This window comes from Spermophilus citellus, assembly GCF_964194105.1.
Source record: "Spermophilus citellus genome assembly, chromosome: 5".
In the NCBI taxonomy this organism is placed as follows: Eukaryota; Metazoa; Chordata; class Mammalia; order Rodentia; family Sciuridae; genus Spermophilus; species Spermophilus citellus.
In genome coordinates this window covers 145227339-145253410 of record NC_138186.1, presented here as the reverse complement: position 1 = coordinate 145253410, position 26072 = coordinate 145227339, and the positions used below count along the sequence as shown (strand labels likewise).

Here is a 26072-nt window from a genome sequence, read left to right as displayed (position 1 = left end):
GAATTAAAAAACAAAACAAAACAAAAAACAACACCCCCCCAAATAACCCAATAAATAAATTGGCAAATAAACTAAACAAACACTTCCCAAAAGAAGCAGCACAAATAGGCAACAATTATATGAAAAAATGTCCAACATCTTTAACCATCAAGGAAATATCAATCAAAATTACACTGAGATTTCATCTTACTCCAATTAGAAGGGCAGTCACCAAGAATACAAAAAATAAAAGCTAGCAAGGATATGGAGAAATGGAACTCTTATACATTGTCTGTGGATGTAAATTAGTACAGCCACTATGGAAATCAGTATGACGGTTCCTCCAAAGACTAGGAATGGAACCACAATAGATCTAGCTATACCACTCCTTGTTATTTATCCAAAAGAATTAAATTCATCATGCTGCAGTGATACATGCATACCCATGTTTATAATAACACAATTTACAATAGCCAAGTTATGGAACCAGCTTAGGTGTCTGTTAACAGGTGAATGGATAAAGAAATGGTGGTATATATACGCAATGGAGTTTCATTTATAGGAAAATGGATGGAACTGGAGAACGTCATGTTAAGCAAAATAAGCCAGAGAGGAAGTCAAGAGTTGTATGTTTTCTCTCATATGGGGAAGCTAGAGAGAAAAAAAAAGGCGGGGGGGAGTCAGAGTAGAGGACGGTACCCAGGGGAAGGAAGGGAGGGAAGGGAAGGGGAAGTACCGAAGAATAAAATTAAGTTACATTATGTGCATGTGTAAATATGCCACAATAAAACCCAGTATTCTGCATAATTATTGTGCATCAAAAAATTAAAAATTACTTTTCAATATATCATTTCATCCTCTTTGTGATCTAAAACACTTATTTTCTCATCCCCCTCCCAAGTCTCCTGTATCTGGGTTTTGAGAGGGGTTTTGTGTCGCCTAGAATGCAACTGCTTGCTTGGCTTTCACATTGAAACTCATGTGCCTTTACATCCCAGCAGTTTACACTGTCTCCATCATTTGAAGTTCCAAAACACTGTATCTTTATTTCTCTTGCAATACTTGTCACTCTTGAGCTCATGCTGCATATATCAGAGTCCAAGACGCTAATCTGTCTGTCTGGACTAGAAACCCACTGAGAGTAGAATCTGTGTCCCATTGGTTTTAGACTCCTAGTGCCCAGCACACTACCTTGAAGATAGAAGATGCTTTGGTGTACATTTGGTTAATGAACATTGAATGTGTGAATAGTTCTGCTTTTGAGGGACCACACAATTTTGAAGAACATATTTAACATTTTAAAAAATTGCCTTCATATTTGTAGAATGTTTCAGCTGTTCAAAACACTATCAATGCCATCAATCAATAATTTATTTTTTACTAGTTATCAGTTTTTAAGTTTTCAATTGCTTATCATTTATTCATCAATCAACTGTTGGATGAATGATATTCAGGGCAGGTGTCATAATAGGCATCTCCTCACAAAACAGCTCATTCTAACACTGGAAAAACCCCAGAGCTAGAAGGGACAGATGTTTTAAATTTCCATTTTGTAAGGAAAACTATAAAGGAGATCCTAAAGAGAGGGAACAAGTTCTAAGAGTAAAAATTTTTCAGATCAGGGATTAAAAAGCAAAACTCTCTATCCTTATGGTGTTTTAATAAACTGTTGATTTTATGGTATTGTATGGTGCTGAAAATTACCAATCTATTTCAATGATTTATAATAAACTTCAACCAGAAAGCAGACTTATGGACACCCCCTTCTGAACCATGCAGGTAGGTAGGTCCCTCTGTATATTCAAATGCCCATGACTCTTATCAGCATGAAGCAACAGCAGAGCCATAGAATATTCCAAATAAAAAAACAACCTCGATAAGGAGGATGGAAAAACTGAGTCACCCATTACAAATTAAGGCTTTCTGTTTGAAAGAATCCCACTCTAAGGATAAAGGGAAAGTGGGAGTAGAAAGAAGCACTGAGTCTGATTTGGAATTCTTTTTCCAAAAGTTTATTTTTCCAAGAGTATTGTTTCCCAGAGCAAGGTTAAAAAAATGAACCAAGAAATGAATCAATAGTAATCATTTTAACATCATTTCTTTAAATACTTTTGGCTCTTTTCACCCAACAGATTTCTTTATGCTTTTGAGAAGCAATTTTTTTTAGTAACTCAACATATTTCATGAATTAATTACACAGTGAGAGATAATTTTTTTGTTTATGACCTTTTTCCTTTAGCATATTGTACCTAATAAAGGTACAAGTCTTGCTCTCACAGTTGTATACCCTTTGATATAATTATATGTAAACATCTAAGGCCAATTAGAATTTGAGAGAAATACTGTGGCTAATTATAAAAAGGGGAATGGCAACGAGGAGATGGGAATTCTGAACTCATTGACCTAAGTCTGAAGAAAAGAAGAAAGTAACAACTCATTTTAATTTGGTGCTTCACTTGATCATCCACATTTGCCCTCTCTGCCTAATTTTTAAAATTTTTTATTTGTCTTAATTAGTTATACATGACAGTAGAGTGCATGTATGCACTTTGATATGTCATACATAGATGGATATAATTTCTCATTTTTTTTGAGTGTACCTGTTGCAGAATCATATTGGTCATGTAAGGAATAAAGAGCTAATGCTCAGTGCAGCCAGCTCTTTTGTACACCTTATTCAACTTTGTATCCAACACAAACTATTCTCCTGAAGCTAGAAATTATTCCCTGCAAGAACCATCCATGAGAGTAATTTGCTCCCATTTAAAATTGCATTCAATTCAATGCTTTGGAGTAACTTAATATGAATTTTACACTTATGCATCATTTAAGGTAATGAGCCAGAAAGCATAATTTTCAGTGAGGATGGCTTATTCATGCAAGTTGTGAGGTAGACAACTCAAAGCATAAAAATTATGTTTCAGAATGAACTGAGGACTCAGCAGTGGAGAAAAAAGAATTGCAAATGTGTCCCTGGCTAGTCACCTGCATCTATATTCCACTTAACTGTGATGAAACCACAGCTTGCGAGCACCTCAAACCAGGAGTGAGGATGGGAGTCAAAGATGGGGAACCTAGGGAAGCTGAGTCAAGAGTTTGACAATTTATAGATGTGGCTGTCTCAGATTGATCCCCATCAGAGATTCAATATAGGAGTTCAGGCCCAGCCCAGATATACCCATACCGACATACTCAGGATCCATGCCCAGGGTAGGTCCAAGTTCACCACACCCCCAACCAATGAGCCCAAGCCTAACTCACTTGTATCTTGGGACACTGCAGACACCACCATAGCCTTCTCCATGCAGTAGTCCCTACCTTTTTGACCAAAGACAGTGCCTAGAAGCAGCTGCATCTCAGAGCAGGCATCCCAAAGACAATGTAAGGCTCACCCTTTCAGCCCCATCTCTGTAAGACATTGCATCCATCTTGGGGCACCTCCACTATTATCTCAAGTTACCTCAGCTATTGCCACTACTACCTTTAGTTGCAATAGCATACATTGAGGGACACCAGTAGGAAAGTGCCCCAAACAAACCAGGATGCTACAATAATAAAACCCATGGACAGTGAAGTTGATGAAATGTCAGAGAAGGAGTTCAGAAGGTTCATAATTAAAATGATCTGTAAATTAAAGAATGACCTAAATGAGCAAATACAGGCAAAAATTGATCACTCCAACAAAGAGATAAGAGAGCAAATACAGTTAGCAAAAGATGACTTCAAGAAGGAGAGACTGAAAAAAACCAGTCAGGAATCCTTGAAATGAAGGAAACAATAAACCAAATAAAAAACTCAATAGAAAGCAAAACCAACATACTAGATTTCTTGGAAGAAATAATGTCAGATAATAAAGACAAAGTATACAATCTCTGGAAAATAAAATTGATCACACAGTGAAGATAGTAAGAAAACAGAATATCCAAGAATTATGAGACAACATCAAGAGACCAAATCTAAGAGTTATTGGGATGGAGAAAGGCACAGAGTTTCAAACCAAAGGAATGCACAATCACTTCAATGAGATAATATCAGAAAATTTCCCAAGCATGAAGAATGAATTGGAAAACCAAATACAAGAGGCTTACAAGACACCAAATTCAGCACAAAATTTCAACAGATCTACACCAAGGCATATGTATGCCTAGCATATAGAATAAGGATAGAATCTTAAAAGCAGCAAGAGAGAGGAATCAGATCACAGATAGGGGGAGACCAATTTGTATTTCAGCAGATTTTTCAACCCAGAACCTCAAAGCCAGGAGATCATGGAATAACATATACAAGCTCTGAAAAAAAAGGATGCCAACAAGAATCTTATATCCAGCAAAATTAAGCTTTAGATTTGATGATGAAATAAAAACCTGCCATGATAAACAAAAGTTAAAAGAATTTACATTACAACTAGAAAGACTGCACTACAGAACATCCTTGGCAAAATATTCCATGAAGAGGGAATGAAATAAAAAACAACAATGAATATCAGTAGAGGGAGGTATTACACTAAAGAAAAAAATAACCAGAGGAGAAATCAAGTCAAGTTAAATAACAAAAATGGATGGGAATACAAATCATGTCTCAATAATAACCTTGAATGTTAATGGCCTAAACTCACCAATCAAAAGACATAGACTAGCAGATTGGATTTAAAAAAAGACCCAAAAATATGTTGCCTCCAAGAGACTCATCTCATAGGAAAAGACATCCAGAGACTGAAGGTGAAAGGTTGGGAAAAATCATACCACTCACATGGACTGTTGAAGGAAGCATGGGTTTCCATCCTCATGTCAAATAAAGTAGACTTCAAACTAAAGTTAATCAAAAGGGATAAAGAAGAACACTACATATTGCTCAAGGGAATCATACACCAACAAGACATAACAATTATAAATATATATGCCCCAAATAATGGAGCATCTACATTCATCAAGCAAACTTCTCAAGTTCAAGAGTCAAATAGACTATGACACAATAATTTTGGGTGAATTTAACACACCTCTTTCACCACTAGGTAGATCTTAAAAGAAATCTAAACAAAGAAACTATAGAACTTGAGAATACAATCAATAACTTAGACTTAACTGACATATATAGAATATTTCATCCTTCAATGAGTGAATACGCTTTCTTCTCAGCAGCAGATGGATCCTTCCCTAAAACAGACCATATATTATGCCACAAAGCAACTCTTAGCAAACATAAAAAAGTAGAGACACAACCCTGCATTTTATCAGACCATAATGGAATGAAATTAGAAATAAATGGTAAAATAAGAAATAAAAACTACTCCAACACCTGGAGACTAAGTAATATGCTACTGAATGACTAATGGGTTGCAGATGACATCAAGGAGGAGATTAAAAATTTTTAATAGGTGAATGAGAACACAGATAGAACATATCAAAACCTCTGAGATGCTATGAAGGCAGTTTTAAAAGGAAAGTTTATTGCATGGAGTCCATTCCTTAAAAGAAAAAAAGTCAACACATAAATGACTTAACATTACAGCTCAAAGCCCTAGAAAAAGAAGAACAAATCTACACCAAAAGCAGTAGAAGACTGGAAATAATTAAAATGAGAGCTGAAATCAATAAAATTGAAACAAAAGAAACAACTGAAAAAACTGACAAAACAAAAAGTTGGTTCTTTGAAAAACTAAATAAAATTGACAGACCCTTAGTCATGCTAATTAAGAGGAGAGAAAACTCAAATTATTGACAGTCATGATGAAAAAGGAAATATCACAACAGACACTATAGAAATTATTTTGAAAACTTGTACTCCAATAAAATAGAAAATATTGAATTTTCTATCGAAATTTCTAGAGTTATGTGATTTGCCCAAATTGAATCAAGATGATATACAAACTTAAACAGATCAATTTCAAGAAAGGAAATTGAAGATGCTATCAGAAGCCTACCAACCAAGAAAAGCCCAGGACCAGATGAATAAACAGCTGAGTTCTACAAGACCTTTAAAGAAGAACTAATACCAATACTCTTTAATTTATTTCAGAAAATAGAAAAAGAAGGAGCACTTCCAAACTCATTCTATGAGGCCAATATCACCCTGATTCCAAAACCAGGCAAAGACACATCAAAAAAGAAAACTTTAGACCAATATCTCTAATGAACATCAATGCAAAAATTCTCAGTAAAATTCTGGCAAATCAAATACAAAAACATATCAAAAAGATCATTCACCATGATCAAGTGGGATTCATCCCAGGGATGCAAGGTTGGTTCAACATATGGAAATCAATAAATATAATTCATCACATCAATAGACTTAAAGATAAGAATCATATGATCATCTCAATAAATGCAGAAGAAGCATTCGACAAAATACAGCACCTCATTATGTTCAAAACAGTAGAAAAACTAGGGATAACAGGAACATATCTCAACATCGTAAAAGCTACCTATGCTAAGCCCCAGGTGAATATCATTCTAAATGGAGAAAAATTGAAAGCATTCCCTCTGAATCTAGATCAAGGCAGGGATGCCCTCTTTTACTACTTCTATTTAACATAGTTCCTGAAAACTGGCCAGAGCAATTAGACAGATGAAAGAAATTAAAGGGATACACATAGAAAAAAAAAGAACTCAAGTTGACACTATTTGCTGATGATATGATTCTATACCTAGAAGACCCTAAAAGTTCCACCAGAAAACTTCTAGAACTAGTAAATGAATTCATCAAAGTAGCAGGATACAAAATCAACACCCATAAGTCAAAGGCATTTCTGTATATCAGTGACAAATCCTCTGAAAGGGAAATGAGGAAAACTATCCCATTTACAATAGCCTCAAAAAAAAAAAATACTTGGGAATCAACTTAACAAAAGAGGTGAAAGATCTATTTAATGAAAATCACAAAACCCTAAAGAAAGAAATCAAAGAAGACCTTAGGAAATGGAAAGATCTACCTTGCTCTTGGATAGGCAGAATTAATATTGTCAAAATGACCACATTACCAAAAGCACTATTGAGATTTAATGCAATTCCAATCAAAATTCCAATGACATTCTTCATAGAAATAGAAAAAGCAGTCATGAAATTCATCTGGATAAATAAGAGACCCAGAGTAGCTAAAGCAATCCTTAGCAGGAAGAATGAAGCAGGTGGCATCACTATACCTAACCTTAAACTATACTACAGAGCAATAGTAACAAAAACAGCATGGTATTGGCATCAAAACAGACTGGTCGACCAATGATACAGAATAGAGGACCCAGAGACTAACTCACAAAATTATAATTATCTTACATCAGAAAAAGGCACAAAAGCATGCACTGGAGAAAAGATAGCCTCTTCAACAAGTGGGAAGACTGGAAATTCATATGCAACAAAATAAAATTAAACCCCTATCTCTCACCAGGCACAAAACTCAACTCAAAATGGATCAAGGACCTAGGAATAAAACCGGAGACCCAGCGTCTAATAGAAGAAAAAGTCGGCCCTGATCTCCATCATGCCCCAACTTCCTTAATAAGACTCCTTTAGTGCAAGAATTAAAACCAAGAATCAATAAATGGGATGGACTCAAACTAAAAAGTTTCTTTTCAGCAAAAGAAACATTCTGTGAGGTGAATAGAGAGCCTACATCTTGGGAGCAAATCTTTACCCCTCACACATCAGATAGAGCACTAATCTCTAGGGTATATAAAGAACTCAAAAAGCTAAGCACCAAAAAAAATGAATATCCCAATCAATAAATGGGCCAAGGACATGAATAGACACTTCTCAGAAGATGATGTACAATCAATCAACAAATATATGAAAAAATGTTCATCATCGCTAGAAATTAGAGAAATGAAAATCTAAACCACTCTAAGATTTCATCTCACTCCAGTCAGAATGGCAGCTCTTATGAATACAAACAACAATAAGTGTTGGTGAAGGAAAAAAGGTACACTCATACATTGCTGTGGGACAGCAAATTGGTGCAGCCAATATGGAAAGCGGTATGGAGATTTCTTGGAAAACTGGGAATGGAACTACCATTTGACCCAGCTATCCCTCTTCTCAGTCTATACCCAAAGGACTTAAAAAGAGCATACTACAGGGACATAGTCACATCAATGTTTATAGCAGCACAATTCACAATAGCTAAACAGTGGAACCAACCTAGGTGCCCTTCAATATATGAATGTAAAAAAAATGTGGCATATATACACAAAGGAATACTACTTAGCAATAAAAGAGAATAAAATCACTGTATTTGCAGGTTAATGGATGTAGTCAGAGAAGATAATGCTAAGTGAAATTAGCCAATCCCCCCCCAAAAAACAAATGCCGTATGTTTTCTCTGATATAAGGAGGCTGATTCATAGTGGAGTAGGGAGGAGGAGCATGGGAGGATTAGACAAACTCTAGAGAGGGCAGAGGGGTGGGAGGGGATGGGAGGGGCATGGGGTTAGAAATGATGGTGGAATGTGATGGACATTATTATCCAAAGTACATGTATAAAGACACAAATTGGTGTGAATATACTTTGTATATAATCTGAGATATGAAAAATTGTACTATATATGTGTAATAAGAATTGTAAAAATTTAAAAAAGAAATTTTGATGTATTCGTTAAAATGTTATAAAGTTACCTGCAAATACAAAGCACATTCATGATTGTCAATACTTGTAACACTAGTAGTCCTTTAAAATATTAGATGCTTTGCTGTTGGATATAAAGAGTTTTCTCAAGAAATGCTACAGGAAGTCACAAGCAATAGCACACATTCTCCTTAAAGGAAGCAGCACATGAATTAATACTGCAGATGTGAAGAACAGATTTTTTTGGTGTTAATATACGATATATGATATGTAACATATAACATATATATAATGCCTCATAAATACATAAAGAATATATATTATATATTATTTCTTGAAGAAATATAAGATGTGGTCTAGGTTTTAGTGACACATATTTATAACTCAAATTTCTCTTGTTTTTTTTTTAAGTGAATAAACTATTCAACTCTACTTCTTTTCTTAACACATTATACCATATAGTTGTGCGAGGGAAGCCCTTGGGAGAATGTATGCTAACGACTCATTCATGTGTAATTGATAGCCATAACAATTTTATTTTAGCATTCCTTCATTTAAGATTTCAAAATACTTTATAAATGTTTGAATTAAAAGTTTCCTCTTAAAAAGAAAAGTACAAAGTGTCTAATTCCTCTTAGATATAAGCACAGTTTTCATTATGTGAGAAATTCAAGGTCAGTAGGGCATAATGTCTTCAAACACTCAATATCATGTTATCAATAGTAAAAAGATGGTATTTAAAGTCAAAATGCAAATTCAATTTTACTATGTGTCCTACAATTATTTAAAACTTTCATTCTTATGGTTCCTTTATATTATTTAGTTCTAGAACACTAATAAACTAGGAATCTAAATGAAATAATGAAATCTACAAGGTTAATAGCCTATGCCAGTTTAAGACATCTTGCCAAGAATATCTATATTTTATTTCACCTAGAATAAATGACATAATTATGTAAGATTCATAGGATGGATTTCATGTGTCACACTAAGAGCACAATTAATTGCAGTTGTTATGACAGTAGTAGTAACATGACTGATTTATATAGAATATTCCAAACTTTAAAATTTTGTGTAAGCAGAATGATTAGGGATTCTTCGGCAGTCAATTATTCCTTCTGGAAACTATATAAACCATATCATATAATCTAGCAGAAACAAAAGATGATGGGTCTTAATTTAAGTGAGATCCAGGTGATAGGTTCTGAAAAGTCTATTTCTGTCCTTTTTCTAACTATTAACTCATCCAGGAAAATGCAGTCAAAATTGATGATGTGTTCATGCCCTTAAAGTCATCATGAATTAAAAATTAATTTAGATGCATAGATCAGGTGAAAGCTACAATCAAATACTATTTTAGTAGCATGAAGGTACCTATAGTCTCAGACCATTTGCTACAATTTTTTTATTTGTGAAATGAGACTATCAATAGCATCAATCTCACTTTGTTTTTGTGAAAACTAATGAATAGATCTAATGTGTTAGTAAGACAATTCCCAAATCCAAGGATGGAACATGTAGCTGAACAAAGAAATTCTTTTCTGTTCCCATCTTTATCATCTATCTATCTATCTATCTATCTATCTATCTATCTATCTATATCTATCTATCTATCTAGGATCCTGAAATATTAGCATTTTTGAGACATTTCACAGTTAAGAGAAAAGAACATTGGATATTTAAATGGGTGTGTTGATGTTGTGCTATATTCATTGTCCGTGTGTTTCCAATAAAATGTTCATTTCTTCAATGGAAGCATTACTATGTAGCCACCATGTTTATTAAAATAAAAACATATACAAACCACAATAGAGAAGTTTAAAACAAAAGTACAAGAAAATAAGAAAGATCCAAAAAATAAAAAAATGGGCTGGCTGCTATTTGTTTTTTAAAGTCATGAGAGCAACTTTGATTATTTGATATGTGATTATTTTGAATAATAAACTATCAGGATTTTCCCCTGACTGTATCTTGCTGTCTACTTTTTCTTCTTGATAATCCAGGCTGCCAAGATATGAAGTGACTAGAGAAAATGAAAGAAGTTACAATGAATCACTTTGTTCTTTGTTTACAAATATGGTTTAAGGTAAGAATGGACAAGTGTGAAAATAGAATTTTAAGGATTTTTTTGTTATCCTTGTTACTGTTTTGTTCTATTACAACAATTAATATAAAGTTCATTGGATGTATTTTAGTGGCTCAAATAAGATCTATATTCTACACATAAAATTTTATAGGCTTTATAGTTTAGAAACTTTGTTGTCATAATTTAAGAGTTTTATTTATATTCTCTATAATTATTTTCTAATCTATAAAGTGTGGAAAATAATACCAAGCCCATTTCCTAACAGTGCACATTAAATGAGTTAATAAAAGGTATTGATGATATCATCCCATAAAAACAAATGATATATAACTAATTGAAACAAATTTTTAAAAAGAACAAATGATTATTCCTTGCTACTTTGTTATAAACACATTGTGGGTAATTGCTGCACTGACTTCAGATTAGTTCAAGTATGTATTTCTCCCAAGCCTCATAAGTAAGGAAGTTTTATAGTTTGTTATAAATACTTAATGGCTACTTATCTATCCTAACATCTCTGGTTAAGAACTACAATGTGATTCTCCTTGCCTTTTGATTATGGTTTCTTTAATACAAAGCATTCAATTGTAAGCTGTGCTGATGATCCAAGATAAATCTCAAAAGACTCAGAAGCATGAACCCAGACTTTCTGACAATTTTTAAAACCCAAATCTTTCTCATTGTCAAATACGCCACATATGTGTTAGAGCTCCTTATAAACTCCCAAGTGAACATTTAATTCTCCCTAAAATGCAGCAAGAGATAGTCACCAAGGCAGCAGAGCAGCAATGACTCCACAGGACATCATCATATTTCATGTATGTGAAATGAGAAGCCTTCTTACCTAGCATGCAAACACATTTGGCATTCTGGTCAGGGTTCTCAAACAAGATTTCGCCACACCTCTGAAATAGAAGGATAGCTGCAGTTAAAATTTAAGATGTCATAATCACAATTCCCAAGGCAATATATTCATGAAATCTGAAAATATTATGATGTTATTCTATTTTTGTTTTCTTAGTTACCTGAGTCTGGGGAATTATGCATAAACAGAGACTTTGCTGGTAGTAAAATATTTGAAAGGTAATTTGGGATTGATTGTTCCTGCATGCCCCTGGTCCCTGCCTATAGTGGATTCTGTGTGCTCCCATGAGAAGTCATGGCTTGAGATGAACTTAGTTTCTATATCAGTGGAACATAGGCAATATAAGGTCCATTAACCTGAGTCTAATCATCCTCAAGTTTAATCTTTAGCACCTACATTATTCTAAACTAAGCTGTGTGTCTGACACTTGACTCTCTGAACTTGGTGTGGGGCAGAAATAAAGACATGAAGTGGCATTTATAATGCTTTTCTTGAACCCACAGACTCATAGAAATATCAATTTTCATATCTATTACAGTTTTAACTCACTTTTTAAAACTTTTAAGAAGATAGAGTCTACAGATACAATCAGTTATTGAAGAATTTGTGTGATAAATGAAATTGGCAAATGGTTAGAACCTGAACATATAAATAAATTCACCAAAGCAATAAGAATATAACAAATAATCTGAGAGAAAAAATGGGTAAAGGGTATGAACAAGCAATGCATGGAAAAAGAAATCTGGATGGCCAATAAACATAGAAAATATATTTATACCAATAATCAGGAATAAGCAAATTATATGTAATTTGTTTTGAACTCATTGAGTTGACTAAATTTAGAAGTCTGGCATTAACAAATGTTTTCAGAAATGTAGAGTCTGGGTTGGAGTATAAAATGACAACCACTTTGGAAAAAATTGGCAAAATATAACAAAGTTGAAATGCTCAAACCCTATGGCATAGAAAATCACTTTCTAGACTTTTAGTTAGAGAAATTTTCAAATGCAACTAAAATGCTCTGGTAAAAAACAGATAAATGTCAGTCATAATTAGAGGATTACATGATAGGTAAAGTGGATTAAAGCTATATATGATCTAAAACATCTAATATATAACATATTTATATATAATATAAAAATTACAGAATATTCAAATCATAAAATACATATATTTTTCTAATCACATAAAACAATGTTTAAGTCATATAAAATTATAATGTTAATCAAAAAAGTTTATGCAGTTGAAATGTCTAAAAACATCTATATATTGTTTATGGATATATTAACTTATAGAAAAAGCATAAAACAAATTCAATAAATAAAAATAGAAACATCAAGTACAGGTTAGGAGGAAGAGATCTAGAGAAATGAAATGTCAAAGGTCACACAGGGATTATCAATTTTTTGTATAATTATTTGAAAACTGAAATTATTTTTTACACTTTTTTTCCTATGCTCGAAATATTTAACAATAAGAAAGAATTGCTGCAAAGTGCAATACTTTGAATCTAAAAATGGCTGTTTTATACATGTATCCCTGTACCTGTCTCCCTGGGAGGCCATTGGCAGAAGATTGGATGGACTGTCTCCTCCAATAACTCTTCTTACCACTTACTTCCTTCGCCCTTAGGAAACTGAGAGCCTGCTACCTGCAACATTCTCCTCTCATTTCCACCTTTCACAACTTGGTTGATTCCACTCCCATCAATCTTTATTGTATCTGTACTTAATATATTATAAGATAAAGTGATTTAAAAGGGAATAATTCCTCATGTTCTTCACACCATCCTCCAGTACAAACAGAGAAAAGTATGAAGTCATTATTTTCAAATCAACCCATCTTTTGGGATGACCTACATTGTACACAAAGAGATGAATAAATGGCTCAGAGATATAAAAAGGAGGTAAGCTACTTTGGTGAGCCAAGAGGATGGGCTGTGGAGGAGGGAGGCTTTGTTCTGCGGAAGGTTAAGAGGGCACTGAATTCTAATGGAGACTCAGTATCGTGAGCTTTCTTCCCAGCTACTGTGCTGACCTCACGTGATATTTATCATGCCACTTAATCTCTTCATGCTTCATTTCTTTGTAAGTAACATGGGCTGTAGATATGTGCCATCAAGTCAGGTCAAGGAGCAAATGTGAGGATTAATGACCCATGGAGTCTAATCCACTGTTTGTTCCTGTTTTGTTTGTGTTTGGGGAGAGGTTAAACCCTTATAAATAGCTAGGATCTATTTTCTGCATCACCTGCTTTTCAAAGTGGTATTTTAATGACCTGAAAGAGTTAATAATTATTTTTAAATAAAAGGTCAGAGGTTTTGAAAATGTTTTCCACTTCTTGGCAGAACAAAGTCCCAGGAAGCTCTACCAATCTATATTCTGGGTTCTACAAGGAAATAACTTGGGAGTGTTTTCTTGCCCTTTGTTAGTGACGAAGTCCACATCCAAGCTGCCAAGGAAGAGCTTTCCTTCTTTACTTGCAGGGCCTTCCTGCAAGTAACAGGTGGGTGTTGCATAACTTTCCATGGCTACTGTAGGCCAAGGGCAGCCTTGTTTATGTCTTCCCTGGCCATGAACATAGCTAGGAGGGGTTTCTGAAACTTCTATGAGGCATGCATTCCTTAAGAGTCATGGCCTGCCTGGGTTCACTGACTAGACAGGCACATCGCCCAGCAGCAAAGCAGGTACTGTGTCCCTTCCAGTGAGGACAAGGCAATCAGACCTCTTCCTCAACTTGTCTCCCTGGTGGTCTGGGAAATGGCTGAAACACCTTTAACAAGGTCTTTAATTGCCCTGGTTTATAATGTTACCTGATGATGGTAAGAGATTTTAAAGCAATGCCCAGAGGGGAATCTGATTGTTCTCAGGATTCTTTCCAGTGCTTTTTCTCACTGATGGCTGTGTTTACTGGGCCTTTGCTGCCAGGCTCCTTCCTGCTGTGAAATCCAGGGTGATGACCCAGTTTTGGAGATTAATTAAGCTAAACCACAGGGTCCAAGTCTCAGAAAACTGCAGGCTGTGTCATGGGGAAGGTCTTGTGTCCTGCTGGATTCTGGGGTGCTGCAACCCTCCTCTTCAATGCTCTGGTTATGCTCATTGGAACTTCCCATTCCAGTAACCTGCTGCTGAGTGACTCTGACTTTGTACTTGGTTCTGCTTGTCAGGACTCTTCCTAATTCTCAGGATTCCACCTCTCCTTAGGGACTCCAACTTTGCTTTGTCTTCTGTGCCTGAAATACTGATATCAACTCACCTTGTTCCTGTCCAACTCTCCCAGTGAACATTGTCCCCAGATAATAGGAACTTGTTATTGAAATTCTCATCCAAAGGGTTGGAGCCCTGTTAGCATCAGAGAAATCCTCCTGATATGTGCTCTCCTTCTGAAGCCCATAGGATACCATGCTTATGAACTCGTGTGTAATGCTGATTGCCCCCATAGACCATGAAGAACCAAATCCTGTTCATTAATGTTCTTAACATGTCTCATTGTTGTAAACCTGGTGCTTTATACATTCCAGGATCCTGATAACTCTTTGTGGACTAGGTCTACTAAATATCTGTGAACTAGCTCACATTTGTTGAGTGTACACTATGGACTAAGCATTGTTCTGTACATCTACCATCTGTACACCTACTGTCTCATACTCTGATTATACTCTTTTCATAGTAGACAACTTAGGCACAGAGGGTACCACTCAATCCTCTCCTGCAATTAATGAGAAGATAAATGCTGACAGGTTACCCCATGCTTTATCAAAATCCCAAAATCCTAATATTGGCTACTTTGGGTCTCCTCATTGTCTTGGCCAACTAGATTATCTCTATTGATGTCTCCCTCTCTCACCCATTAACAGCTTTTGTTTGTAAGGGTTGCACCTGTAAGAGCTCATGCTTTAGATTCAACTGACTTAATTTTAAATCCTGTTTCTACCTCCTCTTATACACTGTATTATCATGGGCAATTTATTTAGTTGTGCCCAACCTGCTTTCTTATTTATAATAGGGGGTAATATTATCTATGTCATAGGATCATTGTTAATTCATTATGAATGAGAATGACCTAGTTTAAATTATTGTGAGGGGGTTGTAATGTAAAAATAAGAATTAATAAATTTAGTTCATCCATGAAAATTCAATTTTAATTTCCATCATGATTTAGGAATAAAAATGAAAAAAACCCTTAATTTTAGAAGTCAGAGTATTTCACAAGTTGTTTGCTATTTCTTACTTATTAAGAATTTTCTTTATCAAATTCAAAATTTGACCTTTACTCAAGAAAAAATATTGAATGTTATTAAATTTTGCATCTGTTATTTAGAAATCAACCTAAGTGTCTATCGAAGTTTGGATGGATAAACAAAATGTGGCATATAAACATAGTAGAATATTACTCAGTCATAAGAAGGACATTTGTGACATCATGGATGATCTTGGAGAGCATTATGTTACATAAAATAAGCCAGGCACAGAAAAACAAATACTATATGAACTTACTTATAGGTATAATCTAAAAAAATTGAATTTATAAGAGCATAAAATAGAATGGTGGTTACCAGGGACTGAAGGAGAGGGGTACTAGGGAATTGTTGGTCAAAAGGTACAAAATTTCAAATAGACAGGAAGAATAAATCCAAGAGATCTATTGTACACCATGATGACTAGAGTAATCACAGTATATTATAATTCATGAAAGTTGTGTACTGACAAAAATAGTAAGTATACATGTAATGCACATTAATTAGCCTGATGAAATCATATATTTCAGGACAATACAATAAAGTATGTTTCTCTTGATTGAACTATATTTTTTCATTATTTTTATCACAAATTTAGTTGTGAAATATGATATCGGGAGTAATTTTAAAACTCACACATAAGTTTTAAAATTTTATCCTGCTAAGGAAAAAATTGTCTGATATAATAATATCCAAATATTGATAATAGTATTATATACTCAAAAGAAGTTATTAAAAGAGTAAAAAGCTCACATTTTGATTTTATTGTTTAGTTTTCACTGCTCTTAGCTTTCTTAAACCAATTAATGTTTTTCCTGATTAAAATAAGCTTTCATACATCTTTTCATTTTTCTGCGTACTTGTTATCACTTGAATGTATAGGTCTCAGCTGACCTCCAGCAACTAATCTTTTTACAGAAATTGCCTTGATACTTTTGGAAGGGAGAAAACATCTGCAAACAGATAAAATCCAGGATAGAAAGAAATCCTTGCTCCTAGGCTGGGATTGTGGCTCAGTGGCAGAGTACATAAGTGCCTTGCACTTATGAGGCACTGGATTGGATCCTTGGCACCACATAAAAATAAATAAAAAAGATAAAGGTATTGTGTCCATCTACAACTAAAAATAATAATGATGATAATTAAAAAAAGAAAAAAGAAATCCTTGTTCCTTGAGGGTTGGCTCCAACCAGCTGAGACCATACAGCGTTTTGCAAGAAGGTAATGTTAACTGTTATCAGAAAATAATTAATTGGTTATGACTTTATTTGATTTCTTACTCAAATTTTTAGTTGTTTTTGTTCTTTTTCTTCTTCTTTAGCAGAAAAGAATTTAATAAAGGAAATTAGGTCCTTATAAAAGTACTGGAGGATGAGGCTATAGACTGGTCCTCCATAAATGACTCTGTTCAGCTCTGCAAAATAGGCTCACCAAGATGTGAGCTTGCTAGGCTGGTGGAACCACAATTGGGAAAGAAGAGAACCAGGAGGCATCAGTGAATTGGTAACTTTAAGAACACAGCACATTGCAGTGATCCAAGAATTAGAAAGCTATTGGTGCACAAGGCTCTTTGTTGAATATTGAATGCTACTGCAGAAATGTAGAAAAATTCAACATCTTCAGAACTGTGCTTGATAGTTCATTAAAACAAAATAGAATAAAAAGGACCATGATATAGGACTACACTCATTTTGGAAAAAAATATATATCATTTGGAAAAAGAAATATATAATTTTGGGGAAAAAATCATCAAACCAGTTTCCTGAACTGAAAAAGCAGTTACCATGGTCAGAACATTGGGAAGTTGTAGGACTTCAGTGGAAAGTGAAATGCATCTCATCTGTCTCCGCATCAACAAAGACAATAGAAAAAAGGGAGGGCTGGGGTTATAGCCTTGCACGCACACAGCACTGGGTTTGAACCTCAGCACCACATAAAGATAAATAAATGAAGATATTGTGTCCATTTACAACTAAAAAATATTTTTTAAAAAAATAAGAAATAAAACAGAAGGCAAAGATCCAGCACAGGCTGCCTTCACCTCTTTTTCATCCCAATTCTAGGAACATTGATTCTTCTGCAAGTTTGCCAAATATTACATGAGTAAACAAGGCAAATGCTTGTATGCTCTGTTTTATTTGCTCACTTTCATATTTCTAAATGTCTAGGACAATGACTAATACTTAATGAGCACAATGCTTAAATGAATAATTTCTTATTGTAACTCTGTGGGATATATTAGAATGAGCATAAAATTTTTTCCCTGCACACTTATGTTTATACACCAATAAGTGCTGCCATTGATGTGGCCACATCATGTGTAGCTGCAATTGGGTGATAAAGGGATGGAATTTGACATCGAGGAAAACATTACAAAAATGAATCTCTTCCTATCTTGTACTTTCTCCAAGCAGAGAACTGAATGGTACTAACTAACCAAAACCTGACTCTTAGAAGATAGGCCTAGAGAGAAAATGGCTTAGGTCTGTAGAGCACAAAAATATAGCTTCTGTTGAGACAGAGCTTCTTAAAGTCTAGCAGAGCCTAAAAGTGTGGAAACCCATTAATGTCTATCAACTGTACAAATGGCATTATTGAGTGCTGTGTGTGTACAGGCACTGTACCATTTGTGTGGATACAAAATCAAATGAAATTCAGGCTAGATTATGTCCAGAGAGGTTTATAACCTAGTCTTAAGTCAACATGGAAAACTAAGGGCACTTTCAATGGTGGGCACTGGACAATGCCAGGGGACATTGCTAAAGGCTTCCAAAGATAGATGACTCTAGGCCTGGGTCTGAAGGATAGGAGACAGTTGGCTGGCAGAACAGAGGGCTCATCCATGTAGAAGAAGCTGCCTGCACAAAGCCCTATCAGGATCACACAAATAGTTGCCAAGGACAGAAGCAAACAGATGAGATTGGAAAAGAGTAAGGGCCAATAGTCATTTAAAAATATTTCTGGTCTGAGCTAGAGAGGGCTGGTTTGCTTTTGAAGAGCAAGGATATTTAATGAACTCTTTGCATTATAACAAATAACTTTAATGGCACCAGATATCTTTCAACAGTCTTGCCTGACATCTTTTTTTTTTTTTTGTCAATTTCTTATTCAAAGAGGGTACTGAGCCTGAAGTGCTACTTATCCTCCCCACCTTTTTGAATTAGTTCATAGAATGATGACCAAAATGAATTCCCCAGCCATCCAACAGGAACTTCATGTGAGGCTGACTTCTGCTACTGCTGAAGCCATTAGCACCTAGAGTTGAGTGCATCACAGTTTCCCTGCTCCTGCAGGATGCGTTTTCAGGGTCTCCTTCTTTACAGTGGCCCAAGTCCACACTATTTTATGCAGGCTAGTCTACTGCGTGGGTGGCATAGTCAGGCCTTAATCTCTAAACACTGTGGCAGCCCTCAGCACTCCGGTGCCAGAGGACGGCAGATTTGGAACAGGGGCTGATTTCAGTCGAGCTCATGTTTTCCTTCCTAAGCTTTTCCAGTTAAAGAGCAGATTTCCATCCTTTTGCAGGCTGTTAAAACGTCAGACTAATAAGTTTTCAACAATCTGTCAGTGCAGATCCCCAGCATCAACCTGGCACTGCCTTAGAATTCTGGTCTCATGGTCCAATCCAACCTCAGCCAGTCAAAATAAGAGACACACCAGCAAAATAAAAAAAAAAAGATAATCACCTCAGGCTGAGCAGAAATTCTTAACAAATCCATTGTTGCCAACAGTCAACAGCAATTCTGCGGGCTGCATAACCTGGGGTAACCCTTCAGGAAGGGCCATCCCTCATAAACCTCTAATTAGCTATGGTTAGGAGTGACTTGAAAGATATTAATGCTATTGCTATTGGAAAATGAGCCTACCAGCTTTTTAACAGCTTTGTTTTCTTCTTCAGTCAAAGAACAAAATGTTAGCTCAATGGCGTATGCTTTCTATTAGAGAAGTGCCAGCAGCAGCAATCTCCAGAGAGTCTCTCAGCATTTTATTACATACCCCTATTTTTAAACGTTTAAAAACTACTTATTACGAACCAAAACTTGGAAAACCTGGTTTCAGCCCAAGAGTACTTTTTTTTTTTTTTTTTTTAAGTTATTAAGCAAACATTGAGAATGCAGAGCTGTTTTCTGTCATTCCAGCCCTGGACAGTAGAGGGTACTAGGAAGGCTGTATTGCTACCTTCTGTTTGATCCCCCTAAGGAACATCCTGGGGTCAGGTGGCAGGCAGGCAAGTATAGTTGTTGTGTCAGTCTTGACTTCCAATGCACACATGAACATGCACATCAAAAACTGCATTTTGCGGAGCTGGGGTTGTGGCTCAAGTGGCAGAGTATGCGCCAAGCACGTGTGAGGCACTGGGTTAGATCCCCAGCATGACATAAAAATAAAATGATATTGTATTCACCTAAAACTTAAAAAAAAACCCGCAGTTTTCACTATGCAACAATGACTATAGCCTCTGGGCAAGCATGATTCCAGCTAAAACTATACTTGTAATGATGATTGGGGGCTGGGGATGTGGCTCAAGCGGTAGCGCGCTCGCCTCGCATGCGTGCGGCCCTGGTTCGATCCTCAGCACCACATACCAACAAAGATGTTGTGTCGGCCGAGAACTAAAAATAAATATTTTAAAAAAAATTCTCCTCTCTCTCTCTCTCTCTCTCTCTCTCTCTCTCTCTCTCTCTCTCCTCTCTCACTCTCTCTTTAAAAAAAAAAAAAGATGATTGGCATGGACTATTTCTGAATCTCTTTCCAGTACACTCAGTTATAGGAACTGGGTAGGCACTGGGTCCAAGCACATTGGGAAGAATTCTGGTATGGACTCTGAGAATTTTTCTATAATATATATAAATACATATTCCAGAGATCTGGATAAATACTGCAAAAATTGTGTGAGAATTTTGCAATACCATTTCATCTTTTCTTTATCATCTCAGAGTCTCAAGGGTTGACAGCTAGCTACAGCTACATTTCAGACCGAGAGATGACTACTTCTGTGAAAGCAAGTAACTAAAGGCATAAACATTTAATAGACATTATAGTGAATTATGAAAGGTGAAGTCTATTAGTCCCTTATTGTTGCAGAAAACAGGAAGTAGTATGGAAGAGGGACAGATTGGTGTACACAGTAGAAAAAAATTTAGCATATTGAGGTTCAAATCCCAAGCCTGTCTCTTACTAGTTGTGCAATCATTGGCACATTTTATCTTTTTGAATTTCATTACAGAGCTGAGGGAGTAACAATGCTCACTCCTCTACCAAATAATGTAATACATATGAAAACATCTTATGTGCTCTAAAACCCATAGTGTGGCCTGGTATGTATGTGGTTTTGTGGAAGGAAGGAGGCGGAAGTAGGATTTGGCCATTTGGCGATCCTCTGTACAGAATAGAAAGCACATTCTTCCATGTGAGTCATAGGGTATTAAGAGGAGAAAAAAATTCTCTGCCTGAGATGGAGAACACTGGTCATTCAGAGGGTAACCCACAAAGCCAAAGGTCTGGATGGAGATGGTAACCCTTCCCAATGCATCCTTATCCTTGGTGTTGAGGAAAGGGAAAGAACTCAAGTGGATTTGGGAAAGGGGGTCCTTACAGGTGATTACACAAACTGGCCACATCCTGGTGGCATGAAAAGGTTTCTGAATAATGTATTCTGTTTGGACAGAGGAGATGAGAACTAATATTAAACAAATCCTCAGAGGGGTTGAAGCACTAGATAAGCTATGAAAGTGTTTATTATGGTTACCACAAACAGTAGGTGCAAAAGTCTAAAGGTGATTGAGAAGACCAAGGGAATTTAGAATGGTGATGAGGGATTGGATTCAGATAATCAGGGGAATCAGGGAGTGGAGACACTTGAGGCTGGGAAAGATGACAGGGGCCAGGTCACGAAGGGCCTTTTGGACTCTATTTCGTGACCAGACATAGGCTTAGATTCTGTAGGCTGTGGATCCGAAAAAAAAGTCACTTCAGGTCACAGGTCACATGTTCCAGGCAGTAGAGATGCCAAAAGTGTTCAGAGGTTTTTGAGCTGGGAGTGTGGACGGTAGCCATGTTTGCTGGCTCAGGTTGCTCTCTGTCACTCTTGACATATCCTTAAGTGGTAAAAAGCTTCTGCCAAGTGGGGCACTGCCTCATTATGGAGCTTGCTGACACCATCCCTCTTATCCCTACCCCTCATAGTTGTGAGAATCAATGAAGTTGAGTGTACCACCAGAACAGGTTTGCCTCCAGCAGGGTGTTCACCAGCATATTTCTGTACATTTCATATAATCCATACGGATTTTACAAGGAGTAGATCACGATGATATGAGAATGAAACTTGTCAAATTTTCAAACCAAGCATGGATAGATTATAAAGACCAGGGCCTTCTGAATCATGCACAGGGTTAAGGCTGAGGATGCACTGAAAGGGATTATCAAGTCTTTGGAAACTAGCAGATGAGGAAGTAAGGCTCTGGAGCAAAAGTCCTTCCCTAACCCTTTGAAGGGCATCTCCTCCACAGAAACTTTGGGAGAGAGGGTTGCAGTTCCAGGAAGTCATTCCCTTGCTCAACTGTCACCTTCAGAAGGAGATTTGAACAAGTAGAGAACTCTACATTCCTGCCCTGCCCCCGCACTATATGCAGTAACACTCTAGCTCTGTTGCTGCCACCCCTGGAACACTGACACAGTGAGCACTTGGAACCAGTGTTTCTGTCTTATCCATTGCGTTGCCAACAAATATGTACTCAGAATTGCTAAGCTTCAGCCATCTGGTTGAAAAGCACAAGCTTTAGATGTTGGTTTTCCTGATTTATGCTGCAATTTTCAAGCAACTTTATAAGACCCTGCAGACAGCAAAAGCTTAATAGGTAATAACAATAGTTCCAAATCTTTGTAAAGACATCATGATTCAGAGATTCATGGGACTTCATCCAGCCTGCAACTGAATGAATATTTACTCAGGACAAAGGAGTATTATAATGTGCTCCTCGTAGCTCAGTGCAGCAATGCTCCTGTACATAAACCAACAATTAAATGTAATCCTATACACTTATAGCTTTAAAAGAAATTCAAACCAGTCCTTGGAATTAAATAACCCCAGTGCTAGAGAAAATGACTTCCAGAACATCAAGCCCCACATGCAAACACAGGGCCTCTGAGCCACAAAGGAACAAACACTTTTCCACAGGGATAAGGGCCTGTTGTATAACTACTTGTGAGGTCAAAGATCCAGATGTTCCCATAGACAATCAAAAAACTATTACTGGTCAAATCATGTTGACCATTTCCATATGGACAGCTCTGAGACATGGACTTGGCTTTAAAATGGAGATTTCTGTAAATTTCTACTGGCAATTAATGGCAACCCCACACCAGAGCTGGAAAATCCAATATCTTGAAGGCATGACTGACAGATTTTATAAGCTAAAAGGGAAAATGAAATAGTGCACATTTTGCTAATAGTTATATTCTGCTTTGGTATAATTCATTAGACCCCACAATATACTTCAATAAGGGCAATATTTGAAAGATACCTCCTCTTGGGTCTCCCTCCTTTCATCAAGGTAGAGGCTTGTCTAATTCACTGTTGTTCCCCAGCATCTAGATCAATGTCCATCACACCATAAATTCTCAATAAATATTGCTTGATGGAAAGAATGAATGAATGATTTGGGACAAAAAATATACCCAACCTGCTCATTAGTGTGTGGCAGTCAAGTTAAAAATCTGTGAGATGGTAAAACTCTTAACAGAGATGAGTAAGAGGGTAAGAGGGTTGAATTATAGATTTAATGCCATTATTCCACTAGGAACTTGTCATCTGGAGCTATGCTGTGTATGGAACATGTATGCTTGATTCCAACCTGAAGGTTAGGATTTCTCTAAGTAGTAGAGTTTTGAAAGATAATATTCTCTGGAAAGAAAGAATTTTAAGTATATATTTTTTTCAACAAGCAGCTTTATACTGTCAGGTATTTTTTGTTGTTGTTGTTTTGATACTAGGGATTGAACCAGGGGCGCTTAAATAATGGAACCACATCCCCAGCCCTTTATTTTTTTTGGTACTGGAGATTCAATTCAGGGGCCTTAAACCACTGAGTCACAACCATAGCCCTATTTTGTATTTTATTTAGAGACAGGGTCTCACTAAGTTGCTTAGTGCCTTGCTGTTGCTGAGGCTGGCTTTGAACTCCTGTCTCAGCCTCCTGAGCCGCTAGGATTACAGGCCTGCGCCACCTCGCCCAGCCCCAGCCCTTTTTAAATTTTTTTTTATCTAGACAGGGTCTTGCTAAGTTGCTCAGGGCCTTGGTAAATTACCGAGAGTGGCTTTGAACTTGTGGTCCTCCTGTCTCAACTTCTGGAACTACTGAGATTACTGGCATGAGCCACAGTGCCTGGCCTGCACTGCCAAGTATTAAACAAAGAAACAAAATGTGTTTTAAATGGTCAGAGTCCATACCAGGAAAATGGAGGTCATACCTACATTATATCTCATTAGCATAGATAGGCATATGGATAAAATTAGCAAAGTATTTCAAATATCTGAGAAGAAAAATTTTATGACGGTTGGTGGGGATCACTTGTGGTAGTGGGTTCTGTGTTGTTGACAGCTCGTAGTTCTTATCTAGTTACTTCATTACTTCAAGAGCCTCTTATAAAAGTAGAGATGATCATTGCTTTGAGGTTTACTTTTTATTAGTATTCATGCTCTTACGAAAGTACTTAGTGAAGTAGCTAAACTATAAATACCAGAGAGATGAACACCAACAGACATAGGAAAGATATTATTTGTTCACTGATAATCAATCACAAATCGTTGTGGTATCTTTAAGTTATTAAGACTAATCAGGAGTGAGTTTGATCTTTTAAGACCCTAAAAATTATAAATGCAGAGAGAAGACTCTTTAAATGAGGGGACACAAAATTCAGAGTCTTGGAAAGTGTCAATGAAGTTCATACTTCACCAGCTTTCCAGGAAGTCTGCCTGTGAAACTGACCTTGCAATATGAGAAATATTTATCAACTAACAATTATTATCAATTAATTGATGTTTAGTGAACTAGCAAATTTTTATATACTGAAACTTTTAAACCTAAAGACTTAAAACTATTTACTCTCTGCATTCTTAGCAAAGCAAAAACAAAACTGAACACATTAATAGCAAATAGCTTTCATAAAGCAATGCACAAAAAATCAATTTTATTAAGTTACTAGTCTTAAATTTGGGAAAGCTGGGCTACTTAAGCACATACACTGTGCCTCAGCTCTGAACAGTGATACCCACAGAATATTTGGCAGAAAGCAGGTACCTAGAAAATGCTCTTCAGTGCATGGCTGAATGAAGAAAATATCACATACCAAGAAATGTGATCATCAGTTTAATGACTTGCATGAAATTCAGACATGTTGGCACAAGCATTTCTGGAGATCACTGATAAGTATGAAATTTTGCACACTAAATTCACACACACATGATGTACATCATGTTACCATTTTCTAGTACACTGTAACTTAGTGGTTAAAAGTCCAGGTTTTTGTCTGAAGTCTAACAATACTTTGAATCTTAGCTCTACCTAATCCTTTTGACCTTGGAAATTGGCTTATTTTTTTTTCCCCTAAGTCTCTTTCTCCTTACCTAAAAATCTGAGACAATACAGACTTGTTTGGAGACTAAATGTGATACCACACACAAATTTCTTAGCACAGTGCCCAGTACACAGGAAGTATACGATACATGACATCTATACTATAATACCTTTACTCACTGTCTTCATCAGTTCAATCAGCAAAGAAAGAAACACTTAACACCTCACTCTTTACTCTGGACATCGTACCATTCACCTTGCAATCCAAGTGACTCTTTGCTGTTCCCTTTGTTTCCCCTAAAAATTTGTGTCTCCGGATCTTTGAGGAAGTAGAAACTAGAGGCAGACAGAGAGCTTGGGCTTTGGAGTCTGGCAGCCCATGTGTGGCACAACCAGCCATGTGATCTCAAGAAAACTTCTGAGCTTGCTTCCTCATCTCTAACATGTGATGAAACCTGTCTTCCTCCCAGGGTTGTCCTAAGGCTTACATATTATCAGGAAAGTTCCTGGCTCAATAGTATGATTGTATAAATGCAATACATATATATGTATTTATCTCTCATGTTCTCTACTTTTTGAAATTCAATGTCTATCTCCCTCTTCCCACATGATTATTCAAGGTCCCACTGAGATGTTAATCCTTTATGAGGCGTTCCTGATTTTTTTTTTTGAGCCTAAGTTGACCTTCTCTTTTCCTGTATTTCCTGTAATTCTTTTAGCCACTTTCTACTTCACTTTTTTAAAAACTTTATCCACTAGATCTCAAAAACCTTACAG

The 26072-nt window shown here is 36.2% G+C and overlaps 1 protein-coding gene across 2 annotated transcripts in view; it reads right to left on the bottom strand.

Moving 5' to 3' along the window:
• The window catches only part of PDE7B (phosphodiesterase 7B), a 308410-nt gene that overhangs the window by 205534 nt on the left and 76804 nt on the right, over positions 1 to 26072 (bottom strand). The window contains exon 2 of one of the 2 annotated variants that reach the window (XM_081296564.1): positions 11463 to 11523. In XM_081296564.1, coding sequence (XP_081152690.1) covers positions 11463 to 11523 — 61 coding nt within the window. Of the gene's footprint in view, positions 1 to 11462; positions 11526 to 26072 lie in introns of both variants that reach the window. The other variant, XM_081296565.1, reaches the window with a different exon arrangement.